Raw genomic sequence first — 23,010 nt, forward strand, 5'->3', positions numbered from 1 at the left:
TATCATGCAGTGTTTGATAATGAATGGGTGGTAATATGTGAGCATACTGAAAAGTTGCCTCTGACAAATCTCTGTTGTGCATCACACGACCTGCATCCTCCTCCCCCTTTACTACAAGATACGAGCGCTAGTGAATCATTCATCTCTCCAGCGCAATGCGAGCTGATGCACTGACTTTCATTTAACTGTACACGCACATCGGTACTATCTTCAGTTTCTCTTCGTCTGGATCTGTTCAGGATGACACATCTCCTCTGCAACGCCTGCCTCATCTTGCCTGTTGCTTTACATCTGCGTAAGTTGATGCAATACATTTACTAAAATATTTCTATTGATTTCCTTTCGTTCTTTGGCGAGGGAAGGATACCACGGCTCCTCATGCAGACCTACACAGACACACACCTGAGAGAAAAAGCGCTGCATTTGCTTTTGTATCAAAACTGCGATGAATGTGAGTTACGCGATATTAAAGATTGGAATCTGGTTTATCGGGTTATGCTTATTCACGTGAAATGTGCACGGGTTGCTTTCTCGTTTCGAGAACTAAACCCGGTCGATACGGTTGTGCGTATGCGAGTGTGGAGGTGACCGAGGTGCTGCAGAGTTCAGGGTTCGAGGAGTTCTGGATGTTGCCGGGGTACCGCTGACGTTTCTCCGTCTCTGGGGTCGATGCAAATATGGATGAGACTATTTCCCCTGAGGATTTAGTCTCTGGAAGAAAAAAACAACAAACATAACGATAGAGAGAGAAAGCGCGAGCGAGTGATGAATAACAGCATCTGTTTCTCTTAAGAAAACCCGTTTACGGAGCAAATTATGACAGATATGCTTATTGATTATGAATCATTTCTGTAATTTTTTTTCTTTAAAGTTTGAACAAAGATTATATGTTGTGTAAGTGTTTGTTTTAGTCATTTTAAAGCCGATGAGACATTTCCATGAAGCAATTACTTCTGAGCATGCGCACGTCGTTGAGGCGTGGGTAACAAGTACATATATAGCCTAGTATGTTTTAATACATTTTTTAGGAATGTATATTATCCATGTACTGTATATTAACATCAGCAAGCATTGGGGATCTCAATATCACTTCGCATTTGTTCATAGTGACATTGTGCCTTTATTAAACACTAGAGAGAGAGAAACTGGCCGGACTTTTCTTATTCTGGTTGTCAGAAAAGCATCAGAAGAAACTTTAAGATAATGCATATCTGTCACAACAGATCAGACCACAGGTGCATACAACTCAGATACCGTCCAAGCTTGTACGCACTGCACCACTGGTAGACACCCCATTTGCCTTTCATTTGAAATTACAAAAAATTAACAGCAACATAACAAATCCCACAAATTGATGTAAGATGTTCAATAGTGCAGGATGTCCTAGTGGATGAATTAACAAATGAGGCATTTATATAGCTCTTTATTGTGTATTGCTGTACACCAAAAGCGCTTTACAGTCATATGAGGGGGTCTCTCCTTAACCACCACCAGTGTGCAGCATCCACCTGGGTGATGCGACGGCAGCCACAGTACAACATTGCCAGTGCACTCGCCACACACCAGCTATAGGTGGAAAGCAGAGCGAGATTTAGAAGGGGATTATTATAGTGAGAAAAACAATAATTCCTCTTAAAACTGTGTAATATAGAAATTTGATAAAATGAGTGTATTGTAACAAAATGAATTCGTAATAATTATGTTTTAGGTTAATAAGAAGAGTTTGATTCCAAAATGAGCAAACGCTGTTTATAAAGTTTTTCAAAAATCTAGTTTGTTTTATTTTGCATGCCAATTAATTTCAATCAATCTCCAGTTGGTTTGTTTTGAGTTAAGCCATAATTAACTTAAAAAATACAGCTAACTAACACAATAAAAGCAAGATTTTTTCATGCTCTTCACAGTGAGAAAAAAGAATAGTTTATTGGGAGTTACAAGAATATATAGCTAAAAGCAAACAGTGGAATATTAGAGAGACTATAGTAGAAATTCCAAACACAGTGGACTTCTATTTTTAGCTCTACTGACACAATGCTACTGTACACGGACATCCCTAGTTGCTACAGATAAGATGAGACCGCGAACTAGCATGGAAATGGTTATATATATACATGAAAAGGAGTATCTTGTGACTTTGTCTAAGTCTGGCTGTTTGTCTGAGTGTCAGATGTTTTCACATGTTCTCAGGAGTTAGCTCCGCCAAGGTCACGGCTTCGATTCCTGTGAAATGTATACATTGAGTGCACTGTAAGTTGTTTTGGATAAAAGCATCTGCCAAATGAATAAATGTAAATGGATATATTATACCCAAAGAAGTCCCCATCAGCTCTTAGGGAGAATGATAGACATCCTGTTTCATACCAGAGAAGCATGCAGAATGCATATTATCAGTATAACTGGAATATGAGAAGCAATGTTATTGGCAGACAGTCCTGAATGGTCTGTTGTGGATAACAAGATCCGTACGAGTGAGACATGTTTTTGTGCTTCTGGAAACGGATAAACTGAGAGTCTAGCAGGGGTGCGGGCGCATGGGTCAATGTGAATTCTTTGGTGTCAGTAGCACCAAGTTTATTTATAAAGTTCTAGTCGGTTAAAGGTCCAATGTGTAATTTTTTTTAAAGGTCTATTGACAGAAATGCCATATCGCATACGTAACTATGTCTTCAGATGTCTTCACGTTTTTATTACCTTAGAATGAGCTATTTCTATCTACAAACAGCGTGGGTCCTCATGCATGGAATCCGCCATGTTGTTTCTACAGTAGCCCTTAACGGACAAACTGCTCTACGGAGCGTGTTATGTTAATATGTTATCTCCTTGGTCAAAGATGTGAAACGTGACAACATCTGAGTTCTGTGTCAGCTACCCCAGCGTTTCGAAAGGGAGGTGTGAGCGGTGGAGCCGTTTGTTGCAATTTGCAACCTTGCAGCCAGATGACGCTAAATTTCATACACTGGACCTATAAAGCATAAACAGTTTTTCAAAGCTTTAGCTGTGAAATGGACTGACACTGGTAGTTTCTGGCTTTTTTAAGTCTAGAATATTGAGGTCATTAAGGTCGTTAATTTGTTAGGACCCATTAATAGGTTTGTGGTGAGCAATTCATCCATCATGAATTAAATTCATTAATGAAAACTGGTAGCCTAATAAAACTCACAAGGCACATGCATACATCATAAAAGTAGCCCATTCAGGTTTCAAACTAAAATTCACTTTCAGCCAACTGTTGAATGGCGGACAGCCATTATCTTCTGTTAAGACAGCAAGGTGCATACAGTCATACTGTCTGTTTCAGAAACTCGTATCAGAGGCAGCAATCGCTTTCTGCCTGTTGGCATTACCTGGCATGTCCGGCATGAAGCTTCGAGTTTCAGTTAATCACGTTTCTTTAATATTTTACTTAAGCATTGTTTAGACTGTTCTTGTTTGGGATCTGTGTTTTGGGTGCTGTTCACGTCCACCCATTGTTTGGATACAGAAAGTCATATACAGTACACCTGGGATGACGTAAGGAAATGACATTTGTGGGTAAATTAGTCCCATAACGTTTAGCAGGACAGCTGCATTAGATAAAGAGAGAGTAAGGGAGACGTTCAGATATGTTGTGGGGATGGGTCACAGGAAAATGAAACGACTAGATACATGTGTATGGGTTTTGTGGGATGACAGCAATATTGTTTTCAAAGTGTGAACTTTAATAATACAGTTATTGGCAGATAGGATCTTTTTGTGCACTGTAGAAGCAAAGCAAGTCCAAGTCAGGCTGAATGTACAATTTATACCACAAATATTTTCTGGTTATTTGTTTTAGCTGGTAATGTGTTATTTTTAGAGATAAAATACTTCATACAGTTAAAACCACTGTCTTCATGTATTATGTATTGGGTATATAATAAAACAAACAAGTTATTGTTTAATGTCATATTGATATGATATGTTTGATATAAATCTTTCAAGTTACAATCACAAGCCGTTTTTCATTTATCGTTATATGTACAAATCCACACTGAGCGGTGTGAATTTAAGATTTAGTTTAAATGGAATAGTTTTTTCCCTCTGAGTCTCACTCTTTTCTTCTCTCTCAGCCTCACTTATACATTCAGACGTCTTTGGTTTGAAAATTTAAAGCGAGCTCTGTAGACGGTTTGCTGCATTGAAAAGAGTAGATGTGACTTCAGAGTAAGGGTAGTGAAACTCAATGAAAACTAGGCCACTAATGTTTACTGCCAAAGTTATCATGCAAGCATCTTGCAAATCTGTTCATGTTTACTCATGCAACAGTGACATTTTCAAAATTGTTCATTTACATTGGGAAAACACTTCCACTAAGGTGTCTTTTAGTTTGTGACTTCTCTGAGAATTTAACTTCAATTTATGTCCTAATAAAAACGTATGAGTGTCGTCCCACTCTCTAGTCTTGTATTGCACACTCTTTATATGGCTTTAGCTCCCAAATAAGCACTTTAAAATGAACCTGCAGCTGAGGCGTGACATTCCCTCGACTCTCCACCCCTCTCTGACACTGACAATGAATATTCATGAGAAAAGTGACTTACTTCTATTGAAGTTACAGGATCTTGTGTCCTCTAGCACTAATGAATCCTGAGTGATTCACTGGTGTGAACATTTGTGTGCCTCTCCGTGCGTGTGTGTGTGTGTGTATGAGAGAGAGAGAGAGAGAGAGAGAGAGAGAGAGAGAAAGACAATGACACAAATTGCAGAGTAATTAAACCGAGCTGAATTGCACACAGATTCTGCAGTGAATCGGGAGGATTGGTGATTTTAACTGGATATTCAAGGTCACTGCAGTCTATTTCCCAGGTGGTAAATGCTGTGGGTTGAATCTGTTTGCCTCAGACTCATCGAGTCTCTCAAGGCACACTAAAGCTAAACGTGTCAAATTTGATCATCACATCCTCTGCACTTCATACAATAAAGAAGCCTTTAAAACGAAAAGGTAAATAAATTCATTTTGTATTGAGGGTTATGGAATAATGGAGTATGACGGATATAAAACAGTCCTCTGGTTAGTTTTTTCTGTATCACTGGTCTCGTGGAGGTGGACATAGGAAAAGATAAATGTGGCTGTCAGGTTTGTTTGATTACAGTTGACTGATCGCTCCCTCAATGGCTGACCTTTTGAACCACCTGCACAGCGACAGGTATGGCTTTGATGTTTTCCTTTACTTTCAGACATTTCGTGAAAAACGGTCTGATGATCTGAAGTGTGAGAAACACCATACGTCTAATCAACATACGGAAAGACGAAACGGACAGGAGATGTTGCAGACTTTTGAGATCTGAGTGCTGAAATTGGCCGTAGACCAAATTCTATGCCTGGAAGCATGCACTAACCCTGATAAGTTACAGCTGGGAACTTCAATGTTGCAGTCGATAAAAACTCATTAGTGCAGGACTGGGTCACTGTGTTAGTGTCCAGTGCAATGAATCTCGCATTTACTCTCCATCAGAGGGGGCTGAGAGGAGCCTCTATTGATCTTAGCAGGAAGCTCATGTGTTTGGCGGATGGAAAATGGTTTCAACGTGGTCTTAACCTGCATCTCTGCTATGCTCTGTGTTCTGACGGCCACGTACTTGGAAGACATGAAGAGAGACACAAAACTGTGGTACAGGCTTTTTATAATGACAATGGATGTAGGCTACTTTGAGAAATAACGTGGTTTCTGTCTTCATGTCTCAAGACGTTTGAGTGCTGCTTTTGTTCAACCCAGGCCCATTGCCAGAATAATCAGCCGAACAGTTCTGTCACTGTTGTAGAGCAACATCTACTTCTTGGAAGTATGCATCCATTGAAGCTCTTCTGAGAAATCCTGTAAATCCTGTACCCAAATTCGCTTTGTTCTGAATTTGAAAAGCATTTCAGTCATGTTTACAGATGTTAATGTAAAGGTGATGACTGGAATGCTTCAGAGTGTTTCCCATTAGCGGTGCTCAGGATGTCTGTATGTGAAGCCTAAGGAGGATTGAGAGCTTTCCTAGAGCATTCCCATTTCAATGCCAGTTGCTTGGCTGGTGCATGCTGGAAAAAATGAAGAGACCGTTCCAAATTTGTATTTAATCAGCATTTCTAGATACTGTATATTGTGGCCATTCCAGTCCAGTGTCTGTTGAATTTCAACAAAATGAAACCTCAAGAGGGACAAAGTCATCCAACAGCAATGTGAAAGACTGACAGCATAATAATAATACACATGAAAACTGTGATAAAAATCCAGGTAACCTTTCCTGAATAAATGTATAACTATTACTGTAAATTCGTAGTAAATATTATAGTTCATTCGAGAAAACAGTTAAGTCTTAGAAATGGTCTCTGCATTTTTTTCTGCGGCTCTAGTTACAGTATCTACAAGCAGTGGCTAAATGGATGCTTACCACCTAAAGTCGACCCCTTTAAATTGCTTTCAGTTGCACGTCAGCACTTTAGTGGCTCTGCCTTGCGTCTTTTTGTCCACTTTGACAACTTAGTCCCTCTGGTCATTTAGGACCACAAAAAGTAACAAATGTTCATTGAATACACAGGAGACCTGCTCACACTTTTTTCTTTTTTTATGTAACCTTTTAAATTTCATGCCATGGATTTTTCATGATGTTGCACTGTGGATTCCCCTGTCAAGTTTTGATTGTAAATAATGTAAAGCTGTTTTGCCAGATGCTTCTGTCTACTGAAACCTTCAAAACTGCTTGGACTGAATCTAGTCATACTGTACAACGTAACGCAAATCTTTATGTGTCATTAGCACAAGTCATAAGGGCTTCAAAACTTGTTTTCCGTTTTAATGGTGTATTTCAGATATCGTTTTTAGTTTAGTTTTAAGCGAATTGTCTTATTAGAGATTTAGATTCTTTAATTCAGTTGTAAATAACTATGAAGTGTTTGAAATTTATTTGTGTAATGCATGGCATTACTATGATAAAGAATCATTTAAAGCTAAAACTAAAGTTAATGTAGTTATTAATAAAACTATTTGATTTGACGATATTTATATTATCACATTCAAATACTGCAAAGAACAGTTTCATCACAGCTTCTGGCAGTTTGGTAGCTTTGCCAATTACATCGATCATCAGTATAAATGTTCCTGCTTATAATTTTTGGGCTGTTATGCCTTTATTTGACAGGGCAGTGCAGAAGGTTTAGAAATGAAAGAGTAGGCACAGGACCACGAGCCAGGATTCAACCTCAGCTCACCAGAGCCACAGATGCATCGTGTATCTGAGTGCTGCCCACGTGGCTATCGGCTCTGACATGCATATCGTTTTTTAATTGTTTATCATCATTTTCTTTGATCATCCCCAAAAAGCGTTTCTTTAATCATCCTTAAAGCATCCTGCACTGCCCACTACAAAAAAAGTATATTGTACCGTTGTTCAATAGCATAATTGCTTTTTCAGCCATTGTTCAAATGAATGCCAATGCCAAGTGGCCACTGAAAGACCTTCAATTGTGGCCTATTTCTGAGAACAACGTTTCAATGAAAAATAAAACGTGTGTCCTGGCTGCTTCCTGGTAAATATCATTGAAATATTATGACTCATTGGTTTGTAAAAAGCTTGTATGGGGCTTTTAGAACTTAGCCATGCTGCCTCATTCAGAACAAACACTTAAGCCCTGTTTATGAAGCTCATTTTGATAATCACTGTTTATAAAGGTTTTCTATTCTTTTTATAGTTCAGCTTTTCTTTTCTTTTAAACATTCAAAGGACATAGAAAGGGCAAAACACCTTGGGAAATTAAAGTTTGTTATAAACACAATTTTGAATGGTTATTTAGCAAGTAAGCAAGGCTGAATTGAACCTTGAACCGAACCAAACATTTCCAAAATGAGTCACAGCCTTGGAACATTGAATTTGCAGAGAAATAAATAAAACATTCCACGAAGCATTGCAATCGATATATAACTGGATGGTATACTATAACTTTTACCATTAACAGTTGTTTGAAAGTACATCAGTGCTCTTTATGGAAATAAGCCATTTTTTGTTGAGTGGACCGGTCTTTAGGATTATGGGGCGTTTAGTTCTTCATTCATGAACTAGATGAATGTTTTAATTACACTGGTTTATGATCTATACAAAGGCAGACACCTCCAATCTTATGATACTCAAAAACATTTATGCCTTAATGTTCAAAATCAATTTCTCTATGGAGAATATGAATGGGGTCTTAATTTCCGGAACCCTGCTCTATTGTAATGTAATAGAGAACCACTTATCCCTTCTCACGGATCATCCCCTGTGTGTTTATTTAATGCTTTTTGTAATCCTATGTATACAGCACAGAAATAACACTTCGGCAAACTTAGCTGTTTTTCGCTTTTCAGTCTCTTTATTAATAAAGCAAGTGATAGTGTTACTAAAGCTGAGCTCACTAGAACATGGCCAGATGAAAGAATGTTTTAAAAACAACATTTGCATATGATCAAAAAGGCTCTTGGTAATCATTTTCTCGTATGGGTTACATGGGAGTACAGGGCGAGTCTGATCTTAGGGTCTAAAATCACGGCGTTTATACAGTCATAATTTTTCACCATCTGCCTGAAATGTGCGTGAGAGCATCAAACGTTCATTTAAACATGACCGATGTTTTCAACAGCTTTACACTAATGGCGTTTCGCTTCTGGACTGTACGACAACCCTAGTGCCCCACAGATTCCTTTGATGTCTGAATATTTTCTTGTTTAATAAGAGAAGATTACATTTTGGTATACTACATAACTTACCGGATTGTTTATTCACAGCTTTTGGGTGATTTTTGAGTGCCGTTATTAGACTGGGGTACAATAGAAACCAGTGAAAGGGTTTTGATTTAATGCATGAAACTATTATTCTTAGTTCTCTCTCTCTCTCTCTTGCTAAATAAACAAAAATACACTTGCTACACCTTTGTTTGCTTTGATACAGACACTAACATATACCTGAATGTTATTGAATATGCTTTTAAGACTTATATGAATACATGGACAGCACGATCTGTTTCTGAACAGCCCGAGTATCCTGGTGATAGAAAAGAAGACCGATCAATTTCCACTCTTTTTTATTTCTGAGCCAGTTCTTTTTCAGGTTTTCTGAAAAATGCAGTTTCTATGGTTTAACAGATTAAACGTGTTTTTGACGTGGAAATACATTTAACTGGGTCTTTACTACTAAGCCTATCCAGCAGGCCAAAATGGGAATGTCATTGAAACAGCAGTTAAGTGAAGGTCTGAGTTAAGGAGCTCCTCCATCTGTGTAGGTTTATCTGTGACCTTGTTCTGGACAGATAGCAGCTGTCAAATGAATGCCAATGGAACCTTGATATCTTTCTTTCAGTGAGCGCCTGGGTGTCTAATTTTTATCATATGGAACCAATGAACCCTTGCATCCTTTCCGTTCCAAGCGAGAGATAATGTAGAGATAGCTACAATTAAAATCACGTCTCGTCTCATTTGCTCTCATGTGACTCCTCTGACTTCCACATTTAAAGCGATACACTGCTGCACGTGTGAGTGAATGTTATTGTGGTATCTGGCTGTGGTAGTGTCTCAAAGTATGGCACTCAGCACATTAGGGATGGGAAAATATGTCTGTTGCTTGCATTCCTCGTCCCCACCACCGATTTTGTCTTGTCTCCAAATGAAACCACAATGCCACTGGGATTGTAAAAACTGCAGAAAGGGTTCTGGGATTTGAGTGTGTTCACACATAACATCTCCACAAGTATTTGAGGGCATGTGTACGAGAAAAACATCCCTGAAAACTACATTTAAAATAGAAGGGTTCCTTCACACCGTTAGCCCTAAAGCAATACATAATATTTTTCCCAAGGATGAGGCAGATCTATTTCTTTTATGCCATGCGGCTGGCTTGCACGGCGTCTTTTAAACCAAACAAAGAGAAGGATGACGCTGGCTGTGGTGCTGTGGTGCTGACTATATCTCATTCTCTGCCAAAGCTACTGAACAATAAGCTGAAACGTCTGAACTAACAAGCAGGAAACCCGTCTGCCACTTTCTTGTGAGTTCCATTTTGTTCCAATTACTCGTCGTCACCTGGAGGACGACCCGGGCTAGAATAGCCCTTCTAGTTCTATTGCTGGTTATGTCACGTCAAGTTGAAAATGATATTTCTACCTCATTAAAATATCTGAATATTGTCGTCTTGTCCGAATCTGCTTCTGAGTTTCTTATTAATGCCTTCCGCTCTCTAAACTCAATGTTGCCGTCTCAATTTACAGTGTTCTATCTGTATCACACACAGTCTTTCCCCATCCTGTAAAATAAATTAACAGCTGGCGAACACGCTTGTTCTCATCCCCCGCAATCCTCCTTCCATTCAGCGTTTTCTCGGAAGGAAGGTGTGAATGGAAAACCGGAGAGGTTAACCAATCACTTGGAAAGGGGACTTTGCTGGCATGAGCTAATTATCACAATCTGTTTGTACTGTTCGGTGGTTCCACTGTTTCAGAGTCTGTTCGGGGAATAGAGCCTCCTGCCTTTCGCACGCTATGCTGTCACCGCTAGGCTTGTTAGCCTGTCGCCCTTAACGATGCTACGCAAGAAAGGGCCACAGTTACCATAGGAAAAGTTGTCATAGCGTTGGAAGAAAAGTTTGCAGCAATGCGCACACTGCGTCTGATTTTAAACACAGTAAGAGTTCAGCGAGAAGCTTCAAATGTACTCCACAGGGGAGCATATGGCATGTGATTTTTTTTGGCCTGCTGAGATTTTATAACAGAGTTCTAGATTTATAGATTATGAATAGATTTTTAAACATGATTTTTTTTCCGTAGAGTTGAAGAACTCCACTCTTATAATATTTATAAATATAATCTTTTTTAGCTATTAAAAATACGTTTCATAAGCAATTTTCAAATCCATATGGCACAAAAGTGGTGTAGAAAGTGAATGGGCATGACATAAGTTGCTATATATAAATATAATGAAGTGTCTCCCTTGAGTGACACTCCTTGTGCTTTTGATTGAGCTCTGTTCCCTGCAGACACCGAGTTATCTTAATGACTTCTGCCCAATAATGTGTCTTACATCACACAAAGTATCAGTGTTATGTGTCTCCTCCGGCTTTCACTTGATCTGGCTTGTCTGAGTTCGGCAAATGTTTTGAGACATTTTCGGATGCTTTAATCATCGCTCATTTTGACATATTTTTTCTTAATTTTCTTATTATTGTTTTTGTCATTCTAGGCCCTCCAAACAATGAACATGTAGTGTACATGTGTACCTAGACATCCGTTTTTCACCAACCAATCTTTGAATAACATTCAGCCTATTGAGTTGCCACATCCATTTGTTCATTTGGCTGATCGCCTCGTAATTGAGCTTATTATCATTTTATGTCTTGAACAATTCACTAGACATAAGCTAAACAAGCAAAAATGAGCAAACATTACCTCTTGGCAGTGTGCCTGCATGTCTGCGCAGAATATTTATATTCACAGCTACACTTGTATATGTAAATCCGGAAACTGACAAATAAAAATGTTTTTTCATTATTTTATACATGCTTCCCATGGGGTGCCTGTGAAATGGTGTGGGAAACCTCAGCAGCGAATGTGTTCACTCGGCACTGGTCTGGCTAAAGCTTACCTATTCTATCTCATGAATAGGAAAAATGGGCACGCATGGGACCAACACCTACATCATAACTTGCTCATTTTATGCTTCAGAGGTCATTTTGTGTAACATTAACCTTTTAATTCTGTCATAATTTACTCATGCTCTTGTCCCTTAAAATCTATATGACTTTCTTTCTTCCAGAGAACACAAAATATATTTGTTGGTGACAACTTCTATTGTAGGCTATGGTCACAAAACCAATGCAAGTGAATGGGTGCCAGTTAACAACATTCTTCAAAATATAAGTCCTACAGGTTTGAAATGAAAAGAGGTTGAGTAAATGATGACAGAATTTATATTTTGGGGTGAACTATCCCTTTAAAGTTTGTCTGTGTCTGTCCGTATAAACAGATATTTAAAGACAGGGAGCTATGAGCAATAAATAAAACACAAAACCCCTACAAACCTGACTGACAGACAGTGAAAAGAGAGAGACAGACCTTATCGTGCCTGTGCCTCTCTAGAGACGAGGGATTATGCAACTGTGTTGCTCTAAGTGGTCCATGGGGCTTGAAACGCTACATTATTTATTATGACGTTTTTCATGGTTTCATAACCTGCTTTTTAAATCATGTAAAATTGCTGTTTTGTAATCATTTTGAAATCATCAAAAAACCAGCCTTGATTTGACCATGAGCTAAAACAACTTCTTAAAATACCATAAACAGGGGTTTCTTTCTATATATTTATTTATTTATTAAGGAACCTTGTGGACTCCCCATGGATATCTGGCACCACAGATTAAAAATTGATGCTGTGGTTCAAACAAGCCCTGTGTCTGCAGCCTGGGTCACAAAGGATCGCTGCAGAATGGGCCGGGCCAGATCACGCTGTATGTGGGTGGACAGCACTCAGATAGATCAGTAATAACATTACTAATGCATACAGCTCTTCGGGTCTCTTGAAAGGCAAGAAGTAGAAATTCTGAGAAATGTAATCGGACATCGAAATGTCTTGGTTTTCAGTTAAAAGGGGAAGTCGGCATTTTAGATGATTTGATTTCTTGTTTTCTCTCTGTCTGCACACTTTTGTTGTTTGTTTGTGCACTGAAAACTTAATAAGTGTACTTTGTTGATTCATTCGCAACACTTGTATGTTTAGGTTTACAATTAAATTGACTTAACGTTGTGCTTATATTATATAATTCACGATATTATGACACAAAAAATATTGAAAAACTCAATACAGAATTCAAGAATCTTGAAATGTTATTTAATATTTATGGGGAAATTATGATCAACCCAGCAGTTTTCATTCTATGACCAAACACAAATAATCAAAAACAATCAGATACAAGGGATTATGTCTATTCTTAACAGCATTTTGAACTGATCCTTTTAAATGCATTGCACCTCAATTTTACGTGTAGGAAACCCACATGTTCAGTTACGAATACTTGATTTTTTAAAGGAACAATGTGGAGATTTTAGCGGCATCTAGCGGTAAGGTTGCAAATTGCAACCAACGGCTCACTCCACCCCTCCCTTTCAAAGCACTACAGCGGCACTCACAGGACTAAAATGTCATCATGTTTTTGCTTCTTTCCAGAAAGAGATATCATATAAATGCGCTCTGTAGAGAAGTTTGTCGGTTTAGGGGTACTGTAGACACAACATGGGACCTGCAGTGAATGTAGATAGAAATATCTCCTTTTAATAAAACATAACCTTTCATTATGTAAGCTCTTTACACACATCTGAACAAAGTTATGAATATTTTGTTGCTTTTTTATCAATAGATCCTGTCATAATAATTTCTGTCAAATTACACACATCACCTTTAAGTACAAACAACATTGGGGCTTACAGCGATACTGTAAATATGCTGCATTTAGATATCATTGTGTTTATAGCTACTTAAGAGGTTACATGCACTTCCATATTAAGTATGCTGGCCCTTGATGATGAAATGAACTGGTTGATTTAAATTCAGCATCTTTAATTTAATGGTGCATGAGTCATATAATTATAAGACTGTAGGGTTTCCATATTAAACAAGAGTTAAACAGGGTTTTCCTTAACAATCCTCAAAGAACATCAGTTTTGGTAATGTTGTCATTTTCCTTTACTTGACTTGCCTTAGTGATCCTCATCTTCCAAAGCACTTGGTTTTCTTTCCTACTCCAGATCTTCATTAAATGTTGATGGCGATGAGTGAAACCAATAATCCTCAGACCTCGCTGCACAAACACAGCTGGAAATCAATAGGTTTGCAGTAGTGTGGAAATAAAGCTAGCACAGAGAGAAAGAGAGAGAACATCTTGCCTATCAAATATTAATCATTCATTTCCTCAAGGGACTTTGGAGAGAGCTGGTGATCTGCTGTCTGACCAAATTAAGATCTCCTGCATATCTCACTTGGGTTCACTGTTACTTCGATCTTAGGTATAATATCAATAGGTATGAGCTATGGAGAACAGGAGATTGGGAGACAGCTGCTTGAGAAGAGAAGCAGATAAACGGCTGTACTGTAGATAGCAATGTTTCAGTGACGTATCTATAGAATTCCATAGTATTGAATTTTCTCAATTTTATTTTCTCACGGTTCAGATCTAACAATGACGCTTAGAACTCTCTTTATAAACAATGTATAAATAGCCAAGAACCCACGACTGTAGAAACACTAAAGCCTTTTGTTGTCTGTTTTCAGTGAAAGCCATTCAATGTCACCCCTGTTTTTCTATTTCTGGAAGACCTTGCCAATGGATTGGGAAATCAGTGCAAATTGGGGAAATAGCATTTGTATCTGAACTTTTGGAAATAAATGAATCAGACTGGAAGGCTTTCCACATGACAATGGGGAAAAACTTTCTTTCATTTAATGTGCTAAGTTGCATCTCCAAAGTTATTGTTTTGTGCATTGAGCTTCGATTCCCCATTGCTTCCAATACAACATTTGTACGCTTGAATACATTTTGCTTAAAAGAAAGACCTGAAATATTTCTGTAGATGTTTTGCAAATGACAAAACTGTTTATTTACAAAAGTACAGTAATGTACCAGTAATATGTACATTCTGTTATATGTAAATAAGATGGCATTCTTTAAACTAATTGGTTTGCATAAAGTATCAAAAAGGTTAGTTGCAATGCTTTCCCTTTTCAATGTCAGATAATTTTGAATAGCAAAAAAGTATGTTGCATCTTTTCATTCCACTTTTCAGTCTTTTCATCTTTATTATTCAACAGTCTCATAGAGTGAGTGAAATTATTGTTTATCTCTGTTTGTTCTAGTGTTTTTCTCCAGTCCGTGTTCTGCTGCAGCCACCAGGAAGTGCAGCTCCATCTATAAAGGCTTCGCCCAGTGTTTGCTTGCTTTAGGGGACAGTCTCAGTGTCAACGCTCAAAGAGACGGGGACACGCAGGAGATTGACTCCATTTGCAAGTAAGATAAAGGCCTAGGCACATAAATGCATGAATGTATAGTATATACACAAGGTCATCTTCACTATGCAGAGTCTTAATGTCCTCATAATACACTGTATAAAACAGTCCCAACTCCAGTCTCACAGTACTGCACTATTTGAATGTCTTTATGGAATTTTTAATTGGTATTGATTTGGGATTTTCCTTAGTCCCCATTTTCACTTTCCATCCTATTAGTCTTTGTAATATCCCTGAGTTTCCTCTGCAGACATTATCCTGCAGGATGATTAATCTTTAGTGGAAGAAAACATCAATACATTGTCGCATGGAGTTTTGTTAATTCTGTGATGTTTTGAATTATAAGTTTGTCTCACACTTAAACATTTCACACTGTTGGATAATAACTTAAAATATAGCTGCAAGCAGTAATTACGGGGTCAAGCCCAACAATGGCCCAAAGGGAAATATTTTAGACATGTCAGATTATCAGATTTTGAAGACCAAGTTTAAAAACATAGAGATATGCACTTAGAACACAGTAAAAACTGCCTAGGAGGAGTTCGAAAAAGTAGGTTCTTCGAAAAATTCAAAATGGCTGGGATAATTTCATAACGGAAAATGACGTCATATGGTACATTTGAAACGACATGAAACTATTTTGTTTCTAAGATGCAAGGTTCAAATGTATAGGAAAAATGTTTGTTGAGGTTTGGAGTGTTGGTGGCGCTACGGAGTTTGGGTTAGAGACTCCATATTTGCCATGGTAACAGTTCAGACTGTCCTCTATGTGTGTACCAAATTTCACAACTTTCCCATGTACGTTTCTATGGGCTGCCATAGACTTTCATGGCAGAAGAAGAAGCAGAATAATAAGAAGACTAACGGATACAATAGGTCTCTACGCCACTTCGTGGCTTGACCCCTAATAATATATTATAATATCAAATGTTAATAGATGATTGAACATTTTGTATTTTGAGTAAAGAATTTCATTATAAACCCTTATAACAAACGAACATATTGTTTGCTTAAATTGCAGCACAAATATTGTCTTTCCAAAACCATGTATGTCCAAATTTGCTAATACTTATTGGTAAAACTTGGTTTTACATGGAAAACCCTGTGACAAACCTAAAGAGTGACTAATAATAATGATTGATGGCAAAAATGTAAATAATGAAATATGGAGATACAATGCTTCGGTAGGACAGCAGCGATATGTGAATTTAAGGTATGGCATACAGTATATACTTCTCAATACATTCACCACCTACAGTACATATTCACATAAAACACCTTGTTCACACCTCAAAGTCATTGCCATCCATGCCTTGTTGTGACGTCACAGGATGTCACTGTGGTATAGAGTATAAAAAAATGACTAAATGTATAAGAGTTCACTGTTATGACACCTCATTAATTTCCTATCTTCCTCTGTTTCATTTTATCTCATTTATTGACTCTATAGATCATGCATCTATGATGCTGTGACTTTATATTATGTCACAGCCGGCATCTGCAGGAAGTCTTTAAGTATTCATTGTGTAGCAGCATGGTGTTGTTAGAGGACAGCCTCTTGTTTATCCTCTAGTCAGCCTCGATCAGTTACCCTTCACATGTTTATACCACTTACTGAATGAATCATGATCAAGACAACAGCATCGCTTGGTCCAACCTTTAGCATTTAAACCATACACAGTCACCCAAATGAGGACACAGCTGCGGTTCCTTTAACATGGATGATTCAGTGGTATTCCTCAAGGTGCCAAGTAACCGTGACAGTGATCTCAGTGATCGCGTGCACACATGCGTAAAAACAGGTATGCACGCACACACTTCTGTTCACAGTCACATGCTGCTTCTCCAGAAGTATATCTGATCTTCTGCAGGGGATCTTTGAGAACAGTAGCATTCTCCCTCCAGGCTGACGCCAGGCAAAGATCATGCGAGGCGTGACATTTCCTGAAATTGTTGAATGAAGATATTTTGAGAAATGTCTCAGTGGTTTTGTGTCCATACAATAGATGCCAGTGGGGGCTAATGTTTGTTTGGTTTCCAACGTTCTTCAGAATATCTTATTTTGTGCTCTGTAGAAGAAAGTCATACAGGTTTGCAATGACATGAGGGTAAGTTATGAAAATATTTTCATTTTTGGGTGTTTTTCCACATCACAGACTGTTTTTCAGAGAGAAAATATTTACATTCCAGTGTTTTAGATATTCGCCCTATTTTGTGTTGGCGCTCTTTGATTTCACAAGTGTATTGTTAGCAGTTTGCAGAATACCTGTGTGTTTGTTACGGCTGTAAACTACAGTATGTGATTTCAGCCCATATCAGTTTATGACTCAGTGCAGTGTTTTAGCACTTGAGACGGGTTCATTTTGATTGCTTGTGACTTTTAGGGAATTCCCTCAAACCAGACATCCTGAAATAAGTCATGCATTTAATTCTCAGTTGTTTCTAATTTCAAAGAGTTTTTTAGAAGGGGAAAATCTTAAACAATTATTCCGCGTCTCTTTACAGTATTTCAATGTAAAAACTTGCTTCTTATTTACAAACTCCTGCAATCCAGTATTACCGAGTGTTAAATGCTTGTTAAATGTTAAAATATTGCAATACCATGTGTTAAATACTTAAAAGCTGTTTTTGTCTCATCGCGCATCCTTCGTATGTAAATCAGACTTATCATAAATGTAATTGAGACAACTAGACTACGTAGGGCTCCCTGGTTGTTCATACTAAACTATGGCTGCAGAGATGATTTAGGTTTCAGATTTATTTTAATCACATCTTCTCACTCATTGGCATGTAGATTACAAACATTCTGAACATTAACCTTAAATTTGATTTGTTGCAGGTCCTGGGACGGTTTTCATGACTGTGCAAATGTGGCCATGGCCGGCTGCCCTGAAGAAGCTGCTGCAGTGTGGGAGTCGCTGAGACAAGAGTCCAAAAAGATGCAGTTTTCTGGAAACCTATACGAGATGTGCTCTAGTCGTAGCCAATCCGCCTCCGATTCCCAAAGCCCGGATGAGACCAATCAGGAGTCGCTAAAGGGACAAGCTAGCCATAGTTTGCCCCATTTCAACCTTTTGACCCTCTTTTGTTTATCTATACTACTGTTTCCATGGATATAATTACATGTTTCTGCTTTCTCGACAAGACTCACCTTAATGTTCAAATGTACAGGACATTGAAAAAAATGACTTGTTTTGGTTTGGATGTTTTTGGTTGCAAGTCAAACTCTTCTGAACGAAAGGAAGGTCATTTTCACCCAGGGGGAATCTTGGCAGACGTATTAAGAATATTAATATTACCCCGTTGTTTAAGTTTGACACTTAAACCCACACATTCAAATTTAAATCTTAAAAAGGACCAGAAAAAATACAGCGAGACATTTTCAAACATCTGAGAACAAAATGTGATGAGTGCACTGCAGTAGGCCTACCATCAGCCGTGAGTATCACGGCAATGTAAAGAGCCCCAACAAATGTCATTATTTCACTCTGTGCTGTAATCTTCTTTTATAGACCCCCGAGAGGATTACGTTTAAGGATTACTACAAATAAAAGTAAATCTAAGCAAACCAACTCCCCTACAGGCCGTGCGTGAGAAAAGGCTCATCAGAGGTGTGTCTGAATGCCTTCGGGTGACGGTTTAAACCTTAATGACCGGTTCATTGATTTAGTTTAACAAACAGCACAGTATTGTGCTCCAAGGTGTACTTATCTGAATCAGCATGGAACTGGTGTTCATTCGATGTTGCTCACATCAATAATTTTACACATATAGATTCCTCATTGTTCATTTTTCACAAATATGTATTTGTAACGACGCACATTTACAAACAAATTTACTAGCTTCAAATCACTAAATGATGCTAATATACTGTAAATATGACCGAAACGCTGTAAAGAATAGCTTATTTCATAGATCTAAATGAGTATATTATATAAACCAGATTTATTGTCATTTACATGCAATTCAATGAGAGTTAACAGCATAAACTCATTATCATCTAATGAGAGCAAATTGAACGACTGATGTCATAATATGAGCGCACGTCGCTTTTCTACACACTTTTACGTGTAAACGTGCCGGTACAGAAGTTGTTCCCTGGATCAGCTTTCATTATCTACACGCTTCAACGCCGGCTCTGCTCGGCTCAGTGGATTCTCAAGTCAATGTGATTTATGTTTAATTTTTAGATTTAATTGGCAATCAATCATGGTTACCAATGCACTAAACTTATTAGGGAGGGCAAAAGCCATTTATTTAGTCAAAGAAGGAAAGGGACTTTAATTGGGGGAATTAACAGGTTATTACTGTACGTCTCAAAATTCCTTTTTATTCGGTACTTCGGAGAAATAGTTTTTATATTGTTTATGGAAGTGTTTCAGACAGCTGTTGCTGATGAATCAAAGGCAGTCTCGCAATGTTCTGACGTGTGTTTTTCTTTGCTAAAAGTCTCATTAATCTGTTGTCAAAGCCAGTGAACGTAGAACAGTCGGAAACACTTTACAATAAGGTGCTATTTGTTAATAATTCATTAATGCATTAGCTAACATGAACAAACTATGACCAATACTTCTACAGCATGTATTAATGTTAATTTCAGCATTTACTAACACATGATGAAAATCAAACGTTGTCACTATTAGCATTAGTTAATGCACCATGAACATGAATAACTATTTTGACATGAACCAACATTAAGGATTAATAAACTAAATTGTTAATTGTTAGCTAATGCGTTTACTCATGTTAACTAATAGCACCTTATTGTAAAGTGTCACAGAATAATCTTATGAAAATGTCAAAGTCTAAATAACATAGTAAGGGCTAATGTGTACCGATTTATGTGTTTGTCAATCCTTGCTAAATAGTTCTTATTATTTAATGCCTTCCTTATCTGAAACACTTTAATAATATATGAACACTTATTATACACGTTATAATTGGCTTGATAGGTGCGTTATACGAATCACATGTATAAAATGTTTTATGTCAAAAAGTGTGTTTTCTTAGATTTGTCCATATATTCGCTTCTTTTCATGATGAAACTAGAACCAGTCACCGGAAAAAAATACGAAGTCATTTAATTTTGCAATGTTTATATGACTGTAGTTTTATTCTTTGCTTAAAATGCCTTTTGTTTCAAAAAATGTTCGTCTCATCATGAAACTGACTACAAAATAAAAGGTGCTGGTCAATACAGTAACCTAGATTCCATCTTGGTTTATATCCACAAAACACATTGCTCTAGCAAGATACCTTTTACAGCTGCATATGTGTGATCATATAATTTCTCTACCTCTTTTAGATATTCATATTTCATTGGTCACAGATGCCTTTGAAAACACAACTCCACCTTTCAGTTAGAAAAACAGAGATAACCTCCAAACACTGAATCTCTTTGCAGTGCTAAGAAAACACACCATGTCCAATAGTTGTGAGTCTGTGTGTGCGCTTAAAGTATGCATTTAATACATTTGTATGCAGTCTGTACATAAACCTTGAACTAATATCTTTTGAAAGTCTTTTGTATGTATGGGACTCTGGGCCTGGTTTGTGTGGCAATAAGGCAGCTGGAATACTTATTGATGTTGTCTGTGTACTCTGTGGTGAGCTGATGATAAATGCTCTGACAGTAATCCAGTAACAGTGTAAAGCGCTGTGGTTTTACAGCTTGTTGTGTTTACGTAGGCGTTTTAATTGCAGGAAAGCTTACTATTTTTCATTTTCCTTGTTTTAACAGGCTATCCGAGACAGCGCACGAAGCAGTGACATTTCTTGGCGTGCATTCTGCTTATAATGTTCAAGGCTGTCCGATGAAATTAAAAAGTTTATATAATAATTATAGAAATGTTGTGCGGAGGTAAATAATCTAAGAGCGGCAACAAACCAGCTGTCAGAAGGTTAAGTATTTTGGAGCATAAACCAACTAATGGTTGGGTAAAATATGCAACCACTGGTTTAACATTTTTATGGTTTACATTTTTGACCCAACCATCCATGAGTTGAAATAACCCAGCATTTGTAGGTTATATATTTTATTTTATTCATACCAGGTCACATAAACAAATGGAGCCTTAACATATCACTGTAAAAACTGTATTATTCTGGCAGCTGGGGCTTTGCTAAAATGTAAAATAACTATTTTTAAGTCAAATTACATGTTTTACAAGTCAATCAATTTACATCCATTTACCGTATATTACAAATACATTATGCAGAGTTCTGTAGAATATAACTATAAAATTACACCTTTCACAGTGTATATGATTGTATTTCAGATATTTATGATGTAATCCAGCATGATTTTATCACTGGAAACCAGAAACATTCACATTTCGGTGATGCTCTGAACATTAATCACCCGTAGTGCAGCAGACAGTTTGTGCTTGATTTAGGTAAGAGATCTGCTGGGCCAGTTGCCCTCTGTGCAGATGTTACACACGCACGCACGCACGCACGCACAGTCTCCTAAAACTCATGCCAGATTATAACAGTGCTTGTATTAATCAGAGGCTTGTCTGATTGATTGGGGGAGGATGAGCTGTTTGATCACATTCCACCCTTCACTTCTCAGCCCGTCTCCATTGCGCTTGGCAGCTGTACTGATCTATCACATTACTGCTATAGGAGGGCCAGGTGATATTTAACGAATCCTCTGAAGAATCCTCGGTCTAAAATCTGCTCTGATCATGCTTTAAATACATGTTATCTTTAGCTTCATGCTTTTTTTCGTTTCAGTATGTTTATGTAATCCTGAATAGATACGAAAGTGACGTCGCCCAAAACCAGACTCAGTGTAACCCGCAGCATATTTAATATTCCCAGTTCCCGTTTAATGGCGCATGTGGTCAATAAACAAATAATTAGATATCCCAGACAGCTTAGAAGATTTCAATCATTTGACTTAGAAGATTTGTGTCATTAACAAAGTTCACAGACCCTTGTATAAAGTGTGATGGATGGCTTTGTCCTTTTAAACTGTGTTGTGTCACATTTTCGATTGTGGGCACAGCATATCTGATGTTTAGAATCAATTATAATCAGAATCAGATATATATTACATCAGCAGCTCTTTGCTCACCTAGCGCAAGTGTGCCACGGTGGATAATAGCTCTTCACATTCACTCATTAAATTCAGGAAGACAAAAAGGTAATTTATCACTCAGGAATCCTGAAATTGCCCATTCCAGCTCTCTGCAAAACAAGCACATGCTCTCTTATTAAAACACCGCCCAAGGGGTTAAATCTAGTTAACTTTCTGGATTTCTTTCTCTTCGAGTGGTATAGGAATAGAAAGAGAAAATGTATATTAGTTTCCCTTTCTCCCGTTCCTCCATTTTATGGCTCCGCTCTTTTTCTGTCTCCCTCTCTTTGTCCCTTTCGCTGTGATGGATTCATCTGAAATGAATGGAGGGTCAATCTGATGTGTTGAAGTGGATACAATGCAATGTGAGAAAACATGGGTGGGGGCTATATAAAGAGGGTGGGACATGGGAGCATGAATAGATTGAATAGATATATTAGAACGATTGAATTGAATTATTATATTATATATATATTATCATTATTTATAATTATCCTTGCTGCATGTTAAGCAGTATCAGTAAAAAACTAAATACTCAAAACCCAATTGTGATCAAATAAAATAATGATTTAAAAGCAACGTCAGTTTTATGTTTTCCGATGGTCGATGTTGGGTGTTACTACACCCTAAATCAATACATGCCAACACAGATGGCCCCACATTTCCCAACAGGCCAATTTTTACGTCCTGATCAGATTCTGCTGGTTTTAGTTTGTGTATATATGCACATATCATCAGTTAATGTCTATGCTTTTATGGATGTTTAAAAATACCAGCAATATCCTTCAGTGGAGCTCTGATTTCAAGAGGATGAGGGTAACTGTCTTTCAATGCGTGTGTGTGTTAATGTTATGTTTTCGTGTATTTGTGCTATTACAAAGCTGTGATTCATTTTTCACTACATGCCAT

General features: G+C 37.7%; 1 protein-coding gene across 1 annotated transcript; it reads left to right on the forward strand.

The window, feature by feature from the left end:
* Nucleotides 1–110: 110 nt before the first annotated feature.
* nrn1la (neuritin 1-like a) lies at nt 111–20,522 on the forward strand. Its single transcript, XM_079466579.1, has 3 exons — nt 111–295; nt 14,868–15,018; nt 17,857–20,522. The coding sequence occupies exons 1-3, from the start codon at nt 241–243 to the stop codon at nt 18,134–18,136; spliced, it is 486 nt and encodes a 161-aa protein (XP_079322705.1). The 5' UTR covers nt 111–240; the 3' UTR covers nt 18,137–20,522.
* Nucleotides 20,523–23,010: the final 2,488 nt, after the last annotated feature.

Source organism: Barbatula barbatula, assembly GCF_947034865.1.
Source record: "Barbatula barbatula genome assembly, chromosome: 10".
In the NCBI taxonomy this organism is placed as follows: Eukaryota; Metazoa; Chordata; class Actinopteri; order Cypriniformes; family Nemacheilidae; genus Barbatula; species Barbatula barbatula.

Coding starts and splice junctions, on each gene's coding strand:
- nrn1la (XM_079466579.1), top strand. CDS start 241: ATGACACATCTCCTCTGCAACGCCTGCCTCATCTTGCCTGTTGCTTTA. Junction 296..14,867: donor GCCTGTTGCTTTACATCTGC/GTAAGTTGATGC, acceptor TGTTTGTTCTAG/TGTTTTTCTCCAGTCCGTGT. Junction 15,019..17,856: donor GAGATTGACTCCATTTGCAA/GTAAGATAAAGG, acceptor GATTTGTTGCAG/GTCCTGGGACGGTTTTCATG.